Source organism: Athene cunicularia (assembly GCF_003259725.1).
Source record: "Athene cunicularia isolate RWA chromosome 28 unlocalized genomic scaffold, athCun1 chr28_part2, whole genome shotgun sequence".
Lineage (NCBI taxonomy): Eukaryota > Metazoa > Chordata > Aves > Strigiformes > Strigidae > Athene > Athene cunicularia.
The window spans coordinates 1978257-1992336 of NW_020799140.1; the positions used below are offsets into that span (position 1 = coordinate 1978257).

The 14080-nt window shown below is 51.8% G+C and overlaps 1 protein-coding gene across 1 annotated transcript; it reads right to left on the bottom strand.

Moving 5' to 3' along the window:
• Nucleotides 1-414: 414 nt before the first annotated feature.
• LOC113489486 (galactoside 3(4)-L-fucosyltransferase-like) lies at nucleotides 415-4075 on the bottom strand. Its single transcript, XM_026865210.1, has 2 exons — nucleotides 3899-4075; nucleotides 415-1762 (listed from the first exon to the last, which is right to left on the bottom strand). The coding sequence occupies exons 1-2, from the start codon at nucleotides 3930-3932 to the stop codon at nucleotides 669-671; spliced, it is 1128 nt and encodes a 375-aa protein (XP_026721011.1). The 5' UTR covers nucleotides 3933-4075; the 3' UTR covers nucleotides 415-668.
• Nucleotides 4076-14080: the final 10005 nt, after the last annotated feature.

Genomic DNA, 14080 nt, shown 5'->3' on the forward strand with positions numbered 1-14080 from the left:
AAACTTACAGTTCTTTCCGGGGCATCCTTGGCACCCCACACCTTACCCAGACCAGGCTGCTGCCGCCAGATCCCTCCTCAAACACACATTGTCTTGCCAACCTGTCCAAAAAAACAGCCTTGAAAAAGAAATTGAGTTGGTTTCTGCCCATTTAGCATCCTGATGCAGCACCACACAGGCAGCCAGGGAGAGCCCAAGGCAGAGCAAGGGCAGGACTGGGGCTGTGGGGCTGGAAGAGAGGAGAGCAGGCAGTTCCCCCTGCAGCAGCAGGCAGCCTCGTGGGGTGGCCGACCCTTCAAGCTGCTGCTTTGCACAGTAGCAAGTCCTTGAAACTGTTTTATGATAGGTATTGTTATTTCAGCTCCCCCTCCAGTGGGGCTGATTCAGAATTGTTTGCGGAGACTGAAGGTGAACTTCTTCAAAGACCAAGCTGCAGCCAGCAAACAAGTTTTTCAGGTAACTAATCAACAAAAAAGACAATGTACTACTGCTCTATCTGACAATCTGTTCTCAAGACAAAGACATAAAAACACCTAATTGCTTCCTTGTCCTTGTTTGCTTCAAAGCTCCTTTTGTCCCTCCACTTCCATCGAGTTTAATCGCGAAATTGCGACCCACCAGCAAGGACAAAAAGATTGCAGCACGGCAGAAAGCTGAGCAAACAGCAGTTACACGAACCACTCAGACAGATCGGGCACAACCCGGTACCTGGCTGCCGTGGTCTGCAAGAAGTGACAAGCTCTGCAGACGTGCACAGCCCACCCAGGTCCCTCTGAGGGTTTCATCCACTTGCGCCACTGGAAGTAGCGCTGGTATCCCTCGCCGTCCCTGCTCAGCTCCCACAGGTACTGCGCCATGTCCCCGGGGCTGGCAAAGTCATCGACGTGGATGAAGGAGTCAGGGGGCAAGAAACGCTCGTAGTTTTCTCGAGGAGGCCCCAGCACAACAGGGACAGTGCCAGAGGACAAGGCGTTCCTCCAGAGCTTCTCGGTGATGTAGTCTTCATGCTGTGAGTTCTCGAAAGCCAGGTAGAAGTTGTACTGGGAGATAGTGGGAAGGAGTTTGTCCCGGGGCAGGGGCAAGTGGTACCGCCCATAGACGTCCACAGTGATGTGTTTCTTTAGCTCCTGGTAGTACTTTACCCGGGGGGAGTTTGCTTTCCAGTTGCTGACTACCCAGGCCACCAGCTTGGTCTTGGGTGGGATGTTGAGGGGCTGGGGCTGGGTAAGGAGCTGCAGCTCCCCGTAAGGGGTGAAGATGTCTGAATCTCTCCGGTAAGACATGGTCAGGTTGAAGAGGTTGTCCATGGCACCTAAGTTCGGAGAGTGACTTGGGGACTCCAGGTTGAACCAGATCCAGCGCTGGAACGGGAACCTGGGGACCTGGGCCAGCTTCTCCCTCTCCCTGCACACATCCCCGTGATGCATAATCACAGCATCGGCCTTCTGGGACCAGCTGCGGTTGACGGTGAAATGGCAGTCCGGGGTTTTGTAGACCTTTGAGCAGTTTATGAAGTTAAAGTGGTGCCCAAAGGGCCACGTCCACAGCAGGATGGTCAGCCTGCGCTCACCCTTTGGTGGGGCACCGATATCTCTAGGATGGGCTCTTCGTGCAGAGGGACTGGAATTGTAACGCTCCGGCTCAGAAGTCCCGAACCGATGAAGAGAAACAAAGAAACAGAGGCCGATGATGAAGCTGAAGAGCAGGCAGATGAGGAGTTTCTTGCAGGAGACCTTCCCCTCCACGCACTCCATGAACGGACCTGCGAACACCACAGACAGGACGACAAGCGATGGGAGCACAGAGACGCCCGCAGGGCGGGGGCTCTGGGTGCAGGGGTTGGCAGAGGGGAACGCCCAGGGGCTCAGGGGACGGCGTGGAGAGCTGAAGGACAGTTACCTCCAACCGACTCTTTGCGGAAAGAAAGGTCACCCCTAGAGCGCCGTGCGCGAGGCGCTTCCACGGAGCCCAGGCCGCCCTCCATCACCATCGGCAGCCCCGTCTTCGCCCCCCTCGTTTCCCAGAGAGCCACCAGCTGCCGTTCGCGGGTTCCTCGGGGCGCCCGGCGCCCGGCTCCCTCCCTGACCTCGGACCCGAGGAGCGGCAGCAGCGCCACAGGCCCCAGAGAGGCGGAGGAGTGACAGGTGCCCCGCCCACCAGCATTCACCGCAAGCCCCGCCCACCGCCTCCCAGCAGCCTTAGGGGCTGGAAGCCACGCCCCCTCTTCTGGTCACGTGGCAGGAGCGGCCACGCCCTTCCGATTTACTCGACGTGGGGCTGCCATTTTGTTTTGGCCGCCATTTCAGGACGCGGCGCCGCCATTGTACGGCAGGCGGTTTCCCGCTTTTTTAAGCATCGTGCTGCCATCATACCCACGTGGTCTCAGGCAGCCCTGTGATTGGCTGGCCGCTTCCTTTGGACCGGGAAATGCCACTGTATGAAAATAGATAGATTTATATACTATATATTGTGTATAAACACGTATTTTATACTGGTATACGTTATACAGAAGTGTATGTAAAGGAGCGTACAAATAGGATTTGACTTTTTAAATTAGATGCAGACACACTGTTTTATGTATTCTTCTATATATGTATAGCTGTGTATATTTATATATATATATTTATAAAGCTATAGAGATTAAAAACATATAATCGTAAAAATACAGATATAAAATGGCCGGGCTGGGGTCCCCCCACTTTGCCATGTCTGGGATGGGCAGAAACTTCATAAGGGCAGAGGGGTACCGAAAGGGTGGGGGCACAGAGAAGTCAGAACGTGCCCAAGGGTGACAGACCCCTCCAAGGGAGCCACCGAGGGGCCCCCAGCACAAATTCTGTCCCGTGCAAAGAGGTGCCCCTGCATCTGAGCTCCGATCAGCAGGATGAGAGGAGCGCTGGGGCAGGCTTCGGGCTTTGCGCAGGGCTGCAAGACACAGGCAACGCTGCCTGCAAACACGGAGGACAAAATGTCAGAATAATACGTGCATGGGCACAATGAGGAAAAGGCCCCTCTAAAAGGTGACACAAACCAGAAGAATGGGTCAACGGGGCTTTGAACCACAAACTGGATTTTGATGTCAGCGTCACACCGAGGTATGGGGGGGGAGCTCCCCGAGATATGGGGGGGGTTGGGGGGGATCTGACAGCCACCAGTGAACCGTTCTGGTGTGCAGGCTGGTGCTCTATGTGTTTCCTCCCCTTTCAGCCGATGACCTCACTGAACGTTTCAGAACAGCTCACCTGCACTAATTAATGGCCTCGTTTGTCACTGTCTGTTTTACTTCTGTATCCTGTGAACAGCAGCTCCAGCCTTCTCAGCAGAGTTAGCACCCACATGACCGCCACCCCTCCAACTTCCAGCACCACCACCGGAGATTTATCCCCGGCATCCTGCTGGCTACTCCTCTGTGCCAGATAATAGTCATGGACCTTCAGGCCTGCAACGCCCCACTGCTTTGTACACTTGCTGTGGTCTCTAAGATCATGAGGATGTCTGTGTCCCAAAGCCCAGGTCTTGCTGATTTTGCAGTAATCAGGACTAACAGAACAGTCTTGGTTGCATGCCAGCGCCCACCTAAGGATGAGGAATCCCATACAGCACCAGCCTGCACTCCACCGTGGTCTTACAGGTAGCTGTAAATCCCCCAAAACAACAGGATTTCCACCAAAAGCTGGTGGGTTTGTCACCCGTCGGCTCTTACCTCGTGTATCAGTGATATCTACTGCTGACAGACATAAGTAAACGGAGAGGGAAGCAATGCCCCCCTGCAGTCAGAGGTGAAAACAGATGTCCGCAGACCCCCTCCCTCCTGTACCTGGTGCCTCCCTCTTGCAGCCTGAATCAGGTTCCTCCTCCAATAACTATCGAAAAAAAAGAAAAGACTCTTGCAACTCACCTCTGGGCTTGGTCCTGGTGAGACAGCGCGCCATGAGGGTGAGCACTCGAGTGGATGACACGACCAGGAAAGAGGAGAAGACAGGAGAGCCCAGACGCAGGGAGGGATTGGCAGCGTGTTCCAGGTGCTCCTCTGTGTCTTGAGCTGCGCATGCCAGTTGCTTCCACCAGAAACATATCGCCCAATCATAAAAGCCGTAATAAAGGCAGGACAGATTTCTTTTTTTGACAAATCAAGGAACCGTCAAATAAAGGAGCCCAGAGGTTGCTTGTGGTTAAAGCATACCTTACCACAGAAAGCGCCCCTGCACGTGCACTGGTCTGCTTCTTTTTCCAGTCTCGACCCACAGGATTTGCCTGTGAGATGTTTTCTCCTCCCCCTCGTGCTGCAGGAGGACAGCAAAGCTGACATGGAGCGGAGGTGTAGGCAGCAGATCTGCAAGACCCTCTGCCAGCTAACGGGCTTCCCCATCCCTACACCAGCCCACATCTCCTTGTCACCTTTCCCAGATCTTGAGCTAAAGTGTTTCTTGGGGCCGGTGACTTCAGCGATCACCACGAGCTTCAGAGTAGACGAGCCCTTGAGCAAGAGTGTCTGGAAGATCCCCCCCCTGTGTCCAGAACCGCAGACCAAGCTTTGGAGCATCCCCAGCCCGGGTGCACAGGCATTGTACATCACGGTCCTGTGGACAGGGAAAGGCTGTTTGCCGCGACAAGAGTGCATTGATCTTGCACCAAGCTCGGCTGCACTTGACTGGGATATTAAGAAGCCGTTATGTGCTATTATCGGGCTTAAATCCATTCAGCTGTAAATATGGATTGTTGGTCTGGAATTAAATTTGCAGAAGAGTTTTAATACAGGTTTGGGGTGGTTTGGGTGGGCAAGGGGAATGCAAATGGGCAATACATGTTGGAATATTTTACGTTTTTAAGTCTTCTACTAGCAGGTGTGTGCTTCCTGGGACAGAGCTGGAGGTCACCTGAAGCGTGTCCAAGTGCCTCCTGCAGATTTGGGAGCACTCCAGCACAGGTGAGAGCAAAAAAAAATACACCATGGCATGAGGGCCGGGGGCCATAACTCATGGTTTGCTCACCCCAGGATGACCCAGGAAGCCTCAGGCCTCACGGCTCCTCGCCTGGGTTGGAGAAGGTACCAGCCATTCAGCTGCTCTGCCTAGGAATTCCACGCTTGAGAAACGGCGACTTCTTGCCCTTTCCCCATAACACAGGCTACACCTACACTAACAACTTAAACAATACGAGGGCTCTGGATTTAATTAACCTAGAGGCTGCTATTTGGAATGGTCCATGGCCCAGCTCTGGCATGAGCCAGCTAGCACTATGCCAAATGTGACCCAGGTGCGGTTTGGGAGTTAGCAGGACAAGCATTCCCTACAGGTAGCCTGCACATGGCCTCTCCTTGGTGGCAAAAGGATTTCTGTAACGTGAACATGGCCCAGCCTCAGGAGAACGGATTTGTCCTACAAGGGTGGATGCAGTTGTGAAGTTCAGGTGCCAGCTGGCTTCCTTGCTGAGGGTCCATGGCTGCAGCCAGCAGCACAAATGAAGACCCTGCATGCCCAGATGTCCCCAGATGCAATTTTGCTCGAGGCTGTAGAGAAGAAAGAGGATCTGAGTTTCCCAGCACCATGGGAAGCCCTGAGTTGAAGGATTCTGGAGCACCAGATAAGAGGCTTCAGGCAGGCGGAAAACTCAAGACTTTTCGTCCCCCTGAAAACCAGGACCATAAGGAACTGGAGCTCAGCAGGTGTAATTAGTGTAAGTGAAACAAATCAGCAAGTGGAAACAGTCACAGAGCTGTGGATTGAGAATTGTTCCAAGTGGCACACATGACATGAGGTGACGGATCGCTTAGTCCAGAAGGTGATGTGAGATTGTAGCACAGACAGAACAAAGAGGCCATTCAGGTAATAGACTTGGCAGCATGAAATGCAGCTGACGTGGAGAGATATTGTTCTGTGATGAATGGTCTCAGTAATCCCTACATCTGAAGACAATGCTGTGTTTCGGAGAAGCTTCCTGGTTACTGCTCTTGCTGAGCCAGTAAGTGACAGTGGAGCTTCAGATGATGAGCTCTCACCAGGTGAGCACAGGAAAACGTAAGGGCTGAGCTCCCAGTTCCAGCAGAGCCAGCACTGTTCACCCAGGCATGCCCGCAGGCAAACAGATGAGACCATTTACCTTCAAAAAGGTCACCAAGCACAGTTAGTCCACAGTGATGGATTTTCAAGCACACTGGACTCATCTACATTACTAAATAAATGGGACAAAGACTAGTTTCTGTCCCCGAAGCCAAGTGACCCAGCTTGACTCCCATCCCCACAGCTTCTCAGTCAACTGCAGCCTCATCCAGGCTTTTTGCTGCGTGTGGTCCCTGCCCTGGACTATCCCTGGACCATGGCCAGGTGCTGGTTGAAGGGCACTCTTTGACATGGGCTAAAATCCTTCCAAGGTGCGTGCGGTACAGATGATAATGGGACGGTGTTTAGACCCATGCCCTGGCTCCATTTAGTTTCCCATTCATACGCAGCATGTGAGGAAAAGCCATAGGCCAGGGCTACAGCTGAGGGGTGAGCTCTCGGAAGCCTTTATCTAATCAGACACCTTGTCCCAAGAAAAGACAGACTCCATGAGGACAGGGCAGATGTCTTACAGCCCCATCAGCAATCTATCTCCGCTAGTATCAAGGCATTTAATGTTTGCATTAAAAATAACTGGAAAAAAAAATCTCGATATACCTCCAATTCCTTTGAAAAGCTTCTGCAGAGTCTACAAGGGAACAACACTACGTTCTTCTGCTCCAGTCACTTTGGGTAGACTGCAAAGAGTAAGAGCAGGACAAACAGGTGGGAGGAATGCAGAATTCCTTTGCAAAGACTCACCAGGGAGCTCTGCCCGGGGCATTCACAGCTGCGGTCTCCAACTGCTCCCTGCTCATCTCATAGAGAATATTTTGTTGAGGTTTTCCAGGAGCAAAGATGTTTTGGGAGATGATCATCAATAGGCAAATACCAACATGGATCCAGTGGTAGTCCTAAACATGCAGCTGAGCTTCAGTGGGTAGGATGGAGAGGTCTGGTCCAAACACGATGGCTGTCGATGGTCCCCTCCATCACCCTCAGCCTCTTTGACCGCACAGACTTAAAAGAAACGTCAATAGGCATTCTCACCCTGCTGAATTTCTCATGTGGGTTTCCAAGGTAAGGGAGGAGGATCAGGAAGACGGGAGGGGCCCAACCCCAAAGATACAACAGGTCCTAAGATGCTGAGCATGTTGTTTGTGCCCCAACGTATAACTACATGCCCTGGTTGGCATCCAGCAATGGGTTTCTGATCTTCTAGGCTAGACCCACCTGAGGGCACAGCCCAGTAACAGCAGAGCAGAAAAATGCAGCCACCAAGAACAAACCTAGCAATGCCTGAGCCGGAGCCCTTTAATGTCAGCAGGGAGACTGGGGCGGGAGTGTGAGGTTGGCAGACAGCCCTGAATACCAGCCGACCCCAAACCCTGCATCCCCTGAGCCCTCTGCCTTCCCGGGTGGGCCAAACCTCATCACCACTGTCTCTCCCCAGACTGCCCCGTGATTTTGCTCTATTATATCACCAGTCCTGTGCATTTGCTGGGACCACAGCTCCACCCACCCTTTGGCATGAGTCCGACCCCTCTGGGGAGCCTAGGCCAGGCAGCCCCGCTGCTGCTCCCCACAGCCTCGAGAATAGTGGCAGGGAGTGATCCAGGAAGGTTGTGAACTGTTTGTATTCCCAAGAACATGGTATTTCCTTCTAGAGAAAAAAAGTCCAACTGCTTGTGCTGCACCCAGAGCCAGATCATGCCAGGGGGATGCCAGAGCTAACGGCCTTGCTTGCCCAGGCCATGTTCGCACACAGCACTGAAAAGCTCCAGCGTTCTTCTGGGGAAGAAACAAGTTATTTTTTTTCCCCATCATCTTTGGGAATCAGAGATGCTCTATGCCTCCAGCATGTCCAAATTCAGCTAAAAACTCTGTTCCCTATGACAACTTATGGTCCCTTCCCTGATTCAGTAGCAGCCCAAAACGTGGTGTCCGGCTCCCCCTCAGCTGTCCCTGTCCCTCCCATTCCTTGAAACCATCAGTGTCTTTCCTGGGTCAAGAGCCAAGATCCTACATTTCTCAGCGTTTAGTAATCAGCATGTGATGGTGTCAGGGTAGGATTTCTGCAACTGCAAATAGTGACACCTCTGAAATCCATCTTAGTGCAAACAGTCCAAAGAGACAGACCCGGGTACTTAAATAGAACAAAAGCTCCATGGGAACAGAGAAATATCCCTGATGGGTGAGGAAGGGCCTGATTTATAAAAGTGATCATTCCTAGCACACATACAATCTAAATGGTGCCCACGGGCAGTTTTCTGGTTTAGAAATATTTCCTTCGTCTCATACAAACACATCCCATGCCGGGCTTGGAGAGAGGCAGGGAAAGAGGGAGCAACCATCCTCTTGGCTCTGGGAATTGGCTTTTCTCAGCTTTGCAGAACTAGGTGGTGAGGTCATTTTCACCCGCCCTTGAAGACTTTACATAGAATCATAGAATCAGGGAATGGTTTGGGTTGGAAGGGACCTTAAAGATCACCTAGTTCCAACCCCCCTGCCATGGACAAGGACACCTTCCACTAGACCAGGTAGCTTAAAGACCTGTCCAACCCGGCCTTGAACATGACCGGGGAGGGGGCATCTAAAACCTCTCTGGGCAACCTGTTCCAGTGTCTCACCACTCACACAGTAAAGAATTTTTTTTCCTTATACCTCTTTCAGTTGAAAGCCTTTATCCCTTGTCCTAGCACTACATGCTCTTGTACAAACTCCTTCTCCAGCTTTCCCGTAGCCCCTCTGTGAGGCTGCTATAAGGTCTCCCCAGGCTCTGGGGAGAACAGCCCCAGCCCTCTCACCTTGTCCTCACAGGGAAGGGGCTTCAGCCCCTGATCATCTTCATGGCCTCCTCTGGACCTGCTTGAGCAGGTCCGTATCCGTCTGATGTTGGTGCCCCCAGAGCTGGACTTGCAGGGGGGATTTCACCAAACAGAGTAGAGAGGAAGAATCCCCTCCCTCAGCCTGCTGCCCACACTGCTCCGGGTGCAGCCCGGGACACAGTTGGCTTTCGGGGCTGCAAACACATTGCCAGGTCATGTTGAGCTTTTCATCAACCAATGCCCACAAGCCCTCTGCAGGGCTGCTCTCAAGCTGGTTCTCCATCCAGCCTGTATTTGCGCTTGGGATTGCCCCAACCCATGGGCAGGGCCTTGCACTTGGCCTTGTGCCATCCTTGTGCCGAGGACTTTGCCTTGGCCATCCTTCATGAGGATTGCACAGTCCCACCTCTCTAGCCTGTCCAGGTCCCTCCGGATGGCACATCCCTTCCCTCCAGCATGTCACCGCCCCACACATCTCGGTGCTGTCGGTGAACTTGCTGAGGGTGCCTCGATCCCACTGTCCATGTCACCGACAAAGCGCCGGTCCCAACCCTGACCCCCGAGGACACCACTCGTCACTGCTCTCCACCGGGACATCAAACCACTGACCACAGCTCTCTGCGTGTGACCATCCAGCAATTCCTTATCCACCGAGTGGTCCATCTGTCAAATCCGTTCTCTCCAATTTAGAGACAAGGTTGCTGTGCAGGACAGTGTCAAAAGCTTTGCACAAGTCCAGCTACATGAGGTCATTTGCTCTTCCCCTACCCATGATTGCTCTAACCCTATCATAGAAGGTCACCAATTTTGTCAAGCACAACTCGACCTTAGCAAAGCCGTGTTGGCTGTCACCAATCACCTCCTTATTTTCCATGTGCCCCAGCATAGTTTCCAGGAGGATCTGCTCCATGATCTTGCCAGACACAGAGGTCCGACTGACTGGCCTGTAGTTCCCCAGGTCTTCCTTTTTTCCCTTTTTAAAAAAGGAGGTTATGTTTCCCCTTTGCCAGTCAGTGGGAACTTCACCAGCCTGCCACAGCTTCTCAAATGTGATGGATAGTGGCTGAACCACTTCATCCACCAGGACACACCAGTGCATCTCATCAGGTCCCATGGACTTGTGCACCTTCAGGTGCCTTCGATGCCCTTGAACCTGATCTTCTCCTACAGTGGGTGGATCTTCATTCTCCCAGTCCTTGCCTTTTCTTTCTGCATCTTGGGCAGTGTGGCTGAAGCACTTGCTGGTAAAGACTGAAGCATTAAGTACCTCAGCCTTCTCCATATCCCAGGTAACCAGGTCTGCCGTTTCCTTTTGCAGAGGGTTCACATTTTCCTTAGTCTTCCTTTTATCACCTACATATTTATAGAAGTTTTTCTTGTTGTCCTTGACATCCCTGGACAGATTTAATTCTATCAGTCAGGGCTTTTGCCTGATCCCTGGCTGCTCAGACAGTTTCTCTGTATTCCTCCCAGGCTATCTGTCCTTGCTTCCACCCTCTGCAGGCTTCCTTTGTGTGTTTGAGCTTGTCCAGGAGCAACTTGTCCATCCCTGCAGGCCTCCTGGTGTTCTTACCTGGCTTCCTCTTTGTTGGGATGCATCGCTCCTGAGCTTGGAGGTGATCTTTGAATATTAATCAGCTTTCTTGGGTCCCTCTTCCCTCCAGGGCTTTATCCCATGGTACTCTACCAAAAAGATCCCTGAAGAGGCCAAAGTCTGCTCTCCTGAAGTCCAGCCCTCCTCATTGCCCCGAGGATCTTGAACTCCACTGTTTTATGGTCACTGCAGCCAAGGCTGCCCTTGAGTTTCACACTCCCCACCAGCCCCTCCTTGTTGGTGAGAACAAGGTCCAGCATAGCCCCTCCCCTTGTTGGCTCCTCTATCACTTGGAGAAGGAAGTCATCATCAACACGAACCTCCTGGATCGCTTATGGCCGGCTGTGTCGTCCCTCCAACAAATATCAGGGGGGGTTGAAGTGTGGTTGAAGCCCCCCAGACTGTGCCTGGATATTCCTGATGGCTTTTGAACTAAAGGGCAATTGCTGTGATATTTGTTAGGGCTCACGGAGTCCCAACAGCTCCTTCAGCCCCAGCATCTACAAAGTGCCCCAAATTTATACGCTAAATGCTGCCACAAATCTGCCAACGGGAGATCAGCCAGCTGCCCACTGCCAATAGCTTCACTGCTTCTAACAAGTTTCATTTTGTCTATGCTTCTGTTCCCATTCCCAGTCCAACCTGGACTCCCAGCATCCTGTGAGGATATGGACTTGAAAAAAAAAAAAAAGGATACTGTGAAGTTATATCCACAGTTGCACAGCAGCCCGGGAGCAGAGGGCTCTTTTTGCTGAAGATGTCATGAATAAAACATCAGCAAATTTGGAATCCCACTGCCTCGCTGTTTAGTTTGGTTCTGGTTTGCTTTTTGTCGCGTTTCCTAAAGAAATGCAGACTGTGACCGCGCTGCAGTTCAGCAGTTACCTGCCCAGCACCCACACACCTGCTGGTCCCCTGTGTCCTACCTGCCTGCCTTCCCGGGGAGTCACCACCTCTCCTCTCACATCAAAAGTCCTGCAGGAATCTCACCACTGCTTTCTCTTCACTTTCATCTTCACTTCTTCCCTGCCTTTTATTACATCCAACACAGAGGCTCTCCAAGACAGTTTCCACTGGAGAAAACAAGATTTGACCACCTCTGCGTTCAAAGCTATGTTCAACATCTGGGGAAGGCTCAGGGGAGTTCACAAGACAACGGCTGTTTCATAGGTTTATACTTTTTAAGATGAAGAAAGACCACTCTGACCTCCAGCTGGGCCTGGAAGGACATCATCTATGCCGCGACCAGCTGCCTAAAACACACCACCCCAGAAGGTATCCAGGTGGATTTGAGAGCTTTCGTCAGGCTTGAAAATTCATCAGGTGAGGGTCTAAACTCTTTTTTTTTCCTCTCTGCAATCCTTCTGCACCCACCGCTCTCGTCCCGTAACATTAAGAACGTGCTATAACCGAGCCACAAGCGCAGGTGGCAAACCAGAGCATGTCAGGGTGTTTCAGAGGCAGCTCCAATGCTACCCGTAGCCCTGCCATCGCCCCAAGCCTCCACTTCAAAATAGAAGGTAGATAAGATATTGCCTGCTAATGGCTTTCCATATAAATATTAGGACCTTCCCTCTCAACCAGTTTACTCTGTGCACTGACCCCCTCGCCGGGGTCACAGGGAATGGGAAACTGTGGGAGGTCCCCAAGTTTTATAAATGAGAAGGTTTCCCTGCATAGACACGTACCAAGAGGCACCCGGGAGCCAAAGACACTGATTAATGGTACCAAGAAGGTCTGTGGTAGGGGAGCAGCATCTGAGCAGTGCTGGGGAGGGATTACCAGGAGATTTAGCAGTTCAGGTGGATTAAGGGTGATTTTTCAGTTGTCTGCTATGGGTCTCCACAGGAAAAAAAAAAATTAAAAAAAATTAAAAATGGCCAGGGACTGAAAATCCTTTAGCATGAGGAGACAAAAACATGGTCATTCCCTTTGGGCATTCAAATGTTGGTCCAGGGACCTAATGGGCGGATGCACAGTTGGTTTGAGGAATGGGTGAGACAGAATTTACCTCCAGCTCCTCCCCTGTAGCACGTGCAGCTCCCATCGGCTCCCCAAGTCCCTCCAGGCCCAGTGGCTCAGCTATAGCCACCGTGCAGGCAGGACCCCCGTGTCTGGGAGGCTGCAAAGACAAGTCGGAGCTCTTCACACATGAGATAACACCCCAAACCAGAGAGAGGAGGATTGGGTCTTACCAGACGCTGGCCGCACCCTCACAAAGCATCCTTTGGAAAGGCTGAGCTGCACGCCAGAGCCAGCCCGCCTGCAGCTGATTCCAGGTCTCCAGCTGCACACGTAGGTTGCCAGAAGAAAGCAGATCTGGGCAGTGACCCCCCGCATGCACAGCATCTATTTTTCCCAAGAAAAGGCAAGAGGAGGGTCTAGAAGGGGAATATGTAATAGACAAGTAACTGGAAGTGTAACTAATAAAATTATAATGAAGACCATGCTCGCAACACATCTTTGGTTTCAGAGGAAATCTAGATAAACAAATAAAGGCACAGTTGCAGGACCACAGGTCTCCGATTGCAAAGAGGAACACAGGACACACCACTCTTGCAGAGCGGGACATTTTTGAGTTCCCTGAGCATGCTTGCTTGACTCAAGTTATTTCCTTCAGATTTCCTTAAGGATGGGACGGACGTGGAAGAGCCAACAAGGCAAAGAACCGCCCTCCCCCAGCTAATGAAAACCAGCACCCCGGCAAGGGTTTGTCAGGAAAACACAAAAGCAAACCCCGATGGAACGGGAGCGATTCGGGGAGCTGGGGTTGGGTAGTCACACTCCCACACCGGGACGGCTCCCAGCTGCCATCTGCTATACGCAGCCTTGATTAAAACACCATTTCTCTACAGGGTTGACAAATCCAGAGGAACTCCACATGAGCACCATAGGCTCAGCCTCCAAAATCCTGCCCGAAACCAGGGGCAGGATCCACCAGGAAATGTCCTGGGAAGGCTTTGGTAGAGCCAAGGATCGGTCAGAGTGTCCATCCCACGGCCTGAGATCTCGTTTGGGGCCAACCAGGGGACTGTTTCATTCATTTCACAATGCTTCATCTGGGGCTGCAGCGAATTGAGCTGTGCTGCTGTTTATTTTTGTGTTGCACTATGCTGTCCTCAACTTTCTTAAACAGAAGTCACTTCCAACCCCAAAACAGAAAATGTCCCTCTTGCAAATGGAAAATGCAAACATTTCCATTGTGGCCACATCATTTTCTTGTTTTTTTTTTTTTCTCCCCGGCCTGCTAAAATCTTCCTGCATTGAGAAATCCACCTGCAATGACCCTTGGCTGCAAAAAGGGGCTCAAATCAGCTTTTTTAATAACACCTTCCCAAAGCCAAAGCTCAAGGTGCCTACTCCCAAGGTGACTGCCTCTTTGCAGACCCAAGGGAAACAACCTGCCCGTGGTGCCCAGCTCAGGTTTGTGCCAGGGATAGGACAAAATTCAGGGCACACTCAAGATCTAACAAGCAGCACATTTTCCCAGTGCTCGGTCACTACTGATTGAAAGGGATAAATGGCCAAGAGGAACTCTGAAGCTACTTTGACCATTAAAAATACATGTTGGCCACCTCACTTTTCTGTTTACGGGTTGTCCAACCCCACCCCCCCCCCCC

Excerpts from the sequence above, each read along its gene's own strand:
- LOC113489486 (XM_026865210.1), bottom strand. The coding sequence starts at position 3,932 with ATGGCGCGCTGTCTCACCAGGACCAAGCCCAGAG. Across the intron at positions 1,763-3,898 it reads CACCAGGACCAAGCCCAGAG|GTCCGTTCATGGAGTGCGTG; the intron begins GTGAGTTGCAAG and ends TGGTGTTCGCAG.